The sequence below is a fragment of the Condylura cristata genome, unplaced genomic scaffold, assembly GCF_000260355.1.
Source record: "Condylura cristata isolate star-nosed mole 26May11 unplaced genomic scaffold, ConCri1.0 scaffold00008, whole genome shotgun sequence".
NCBI classification, from domain to species: Eukaryota; Metazoa; Chordata; class Mammalia; order Eulipotyphla; family Talpidae; genus Condylura; species Condylura cristata.
Window position 1 is genome coordinate 13,543,844 of NW_004567109.1, and position 2,739 is coordinate 13,546,582.

Genomic DNA, 2,739 nt, shown 5'->3' on the forward strand with positions numbered 1-2,739 from the left:
AGCTCCCTTCCCCAGGCTTTAGTCTCCCGGTTAGTTAAAACTTATCTCCCACACAGAATAAATTTCCAGGTTGCCCTACTTGAAAACATTTTTTCTGGAGGTCGGCCTATGACGTCAAGGCGCTTAGCCACGCCCAGGGGAAGGCGCCAAAGGAGGCCGCCATCTTCCAGACCGCAGCGTCGCGTGTTGCGCATGCGCCGCTGTTTGCCCGATCACAAAGGAGAGGTTTGTGCCTTCTCGGTACCCTTCGTGGCGCCGCGTTGTCGAGTTTTGTGCGACCACCTCTTCTGACTGGCACTGTCAGAAGGAGGAAGTGTGGTTGCACTACCAAGGGGATTTTAGCAACGGTTGGAGGCTGATTGTGGCTCAAAAGTGCCGAGTGGCTTTTGTGATTCCTCGATTTTCGAGAAGAGGCTGAAGCGGGTGTGTAGGTGTGTTTCCTTACTAAATTAGCATGTGTCCTCTGCCGGTTTAGGAAGACCCAAACCATCCTTAGAACACGCTTCTGCCTGTGTCTACTTAAAAGGCGTTTTCAGAGAGCTGGAACTCAATTCTACCCTGGTCCAGGCTCTGCCACTGACTTGATGTCTTTTCGTGGGCTGCTCTCCGAGCTTCAATATCCTCATCTGTTAATTATATTACCCATCAATTCTAATGAATCTTATATGTAAAGTTTGTCATATGAATTACAAAGTGTTGGGGGTTAAATGTCCTCGGTCCCATTTATTAAGGGAGAGACAGAATCCCAGAGTGGCAGGTTTGACGATTTCACGATTGCACAGAAAACTATTAGAGTTTTCAGCCTCTTACACTGAAATTATGCTGTAACTCCATAGCCGAGTCTCCATTTATATTTCTGTATGATTTCCTGACAGTAGCTATTTGGTAGCCATTCAGATTTTGAATGATTAGATGAATCTTGATGTCAAGCCCAAGTGACACAAGCAGAACTGGTGTCTTCCCACCGCTCTGATGTATTAACAAGTGTAACTCTTCACCAGGTGTATCCTGTGCTTTGCTTGCTCTCAGTCCAGTTCTCTTGTCTTCAACGAAGTCAGACATCATGGAGGCACCTCCAGTCACCATGATGCCCGTCACCGGCGGCACTATTAACATGATGGAGTACATGCTGCAGGGTAAGTGAGCCGGGGAACTCGGAATAACTGGTTTCTACTTCCTGTTAAGTTTCTGTGGTGGTGAGCCTGTTACACAGAGGCATTCTGCATAGTTTCTAGTGCCCAATAGACATCAGCTTTTTAATTAAATCATGGTTAAAAGCACATAGTATTAAACTTACCTTAAATATTTTGAAATGTACAGTCAGTGTGGTTGAGTTGGCAGTCTGCAGCTTCTAAAAGCTCACATATTAGGTCTGCACTAAACTGTTTTATTTTTGTTTTACGTTTTTTGCTAATTCTGTTACCCAGTATGAAAGATGGTGTGTTTTTCTTTGTTCAGGAAGTGTTTTAGATCACAGCCTGGAAAGCCTCACCCACCGCCTTCGTGGTTTGTGTGACAACATGGAACCTGAGACTTTCCTTGACCATGAGATGGTCTTTCTTCTTAAGGGCCAGCAGGCCAGCCCATTTGTTCTAAGGGCCCGGCGCTCTATGGATAGGGCAGGGGCACCGTGGCATCTGCGCTACCTAGGACAGCCAGAAATGGGAGACAAGAACCGCCATGCCCTGGTGCGAAACTGTGTGGACATTGCAACATCTGAGAATCTCACTGACTTCCTAATGGAAATGGGTTTCCGCATGGACCATGAGTTTCTTGCCAAGGGACACTTGTTCCGTAAGGGCATCATGAAGATTATGGTGTATAAGATCTTCCGCATTTTGGTGCCTGGAAACACAGACAGCATTGAGGCTTTGTCACTCTCCTACCTTGTGGAACTAAGTGTTGTTGCACCAGCTGGGCAGGACATGGTCTCTGATGACATGAGGAACTTCGCTGAGCAGCTGAAGCCCCTGGTACACTTAGAGAAAATAGACCCCAAAAGGCTCATGTGACTAAGAATGTCTGTCATTAGGGCCTGTCCTCATCTGTTAAAATAAAGAAGTCTTTATAAATGCCCCAACCAGGCAGTCTTCCCCTCATTGTAGGACAATGAAGACTTAGATGGTTCTTTGTACTGTTTTCTTCTTGGGACAAGTTCATTTTTATGACAACTTTTCAAATGAAAGACTTGGGATAACAAAAGGAATCTGTGTAATCCCTCTGTATTAAGAGAGGAAGCTGAAATAAATGAGCTTTTGAAAAGAAAAGTCTCATTTCGCCATTTATATATAAGGTTTGTGGTATAGAGATTATGAGCTTCTACTGTATGGTTATAAAAGATCTAAAAAGCAGATCTTTTATACTTGGCTTATTTGGAGTCTTTACTCCATTATCCGGCTTATTTGGCAAGAAACTATTTCAACTGGGTTCTTTACCAGTTGAAGGGGAAAAAAATAACAGCAGGCACTAGGTTTTAGTCTTCATTTTAGTGAGATGGTAGTTTTTACCTTTCATAAACGCAAGCATGTTGTTGAAAAATTAAAAAATATAGACATTAAGAAAAATACTTGTAATCCTATTATTCAAAGAAAGGAGCTATTCCTATTTGGGTATACATCCTTCTAGTTTATTTTTGTAAATTTTATGAGGTATATTTGTTTCATAAAAACTATATAATGTTTCATAAAAACTATATAACCTCCTTTTTTAACTTATTAATATCTTTCCAGGAAATTATGC

The 2,739-nt window shown here is 42.7% G+C and overlaps 1 protein-coding gene across 2 annotated transcripts; it reads left to right on the top strand.

Moving 5' to 3' along the window:
• The first annotated feature begins 245 nt into the window (after positions 1–245).
• Positions 246–2,239, top strand: MED18 (mediator complex subunit 18). Of its 2 annotated transcripts, none has more exons than XM_004678687.2 (3): positions 246–431; positions 1,002–1,136; positions 1,459–2,239. In XM_004678687.2, the coding sequence occupies exons 2-3, from the start codon at positions 1,064–1,066 to the stop codon at positions 2,010–2,012; spliced, it is 627 nt and encodes a 208-aa protein (XP_004678744.1). In that variant the 5' UTR covers positions 246–431; positions 1,002–1,063; the 3' UTR covers positions 2,013–2,239. The 2 variants fall into 2 exon arrangements, with proteins under 2 accessions (XP_004678744.1, XP_012577623.1); XM_012722169.1 differs by having other exon boundaries at positions 246–423.
• The last annotated feature ends 500 nt before the right edge of the window (positions 2,240–2,739 follow it).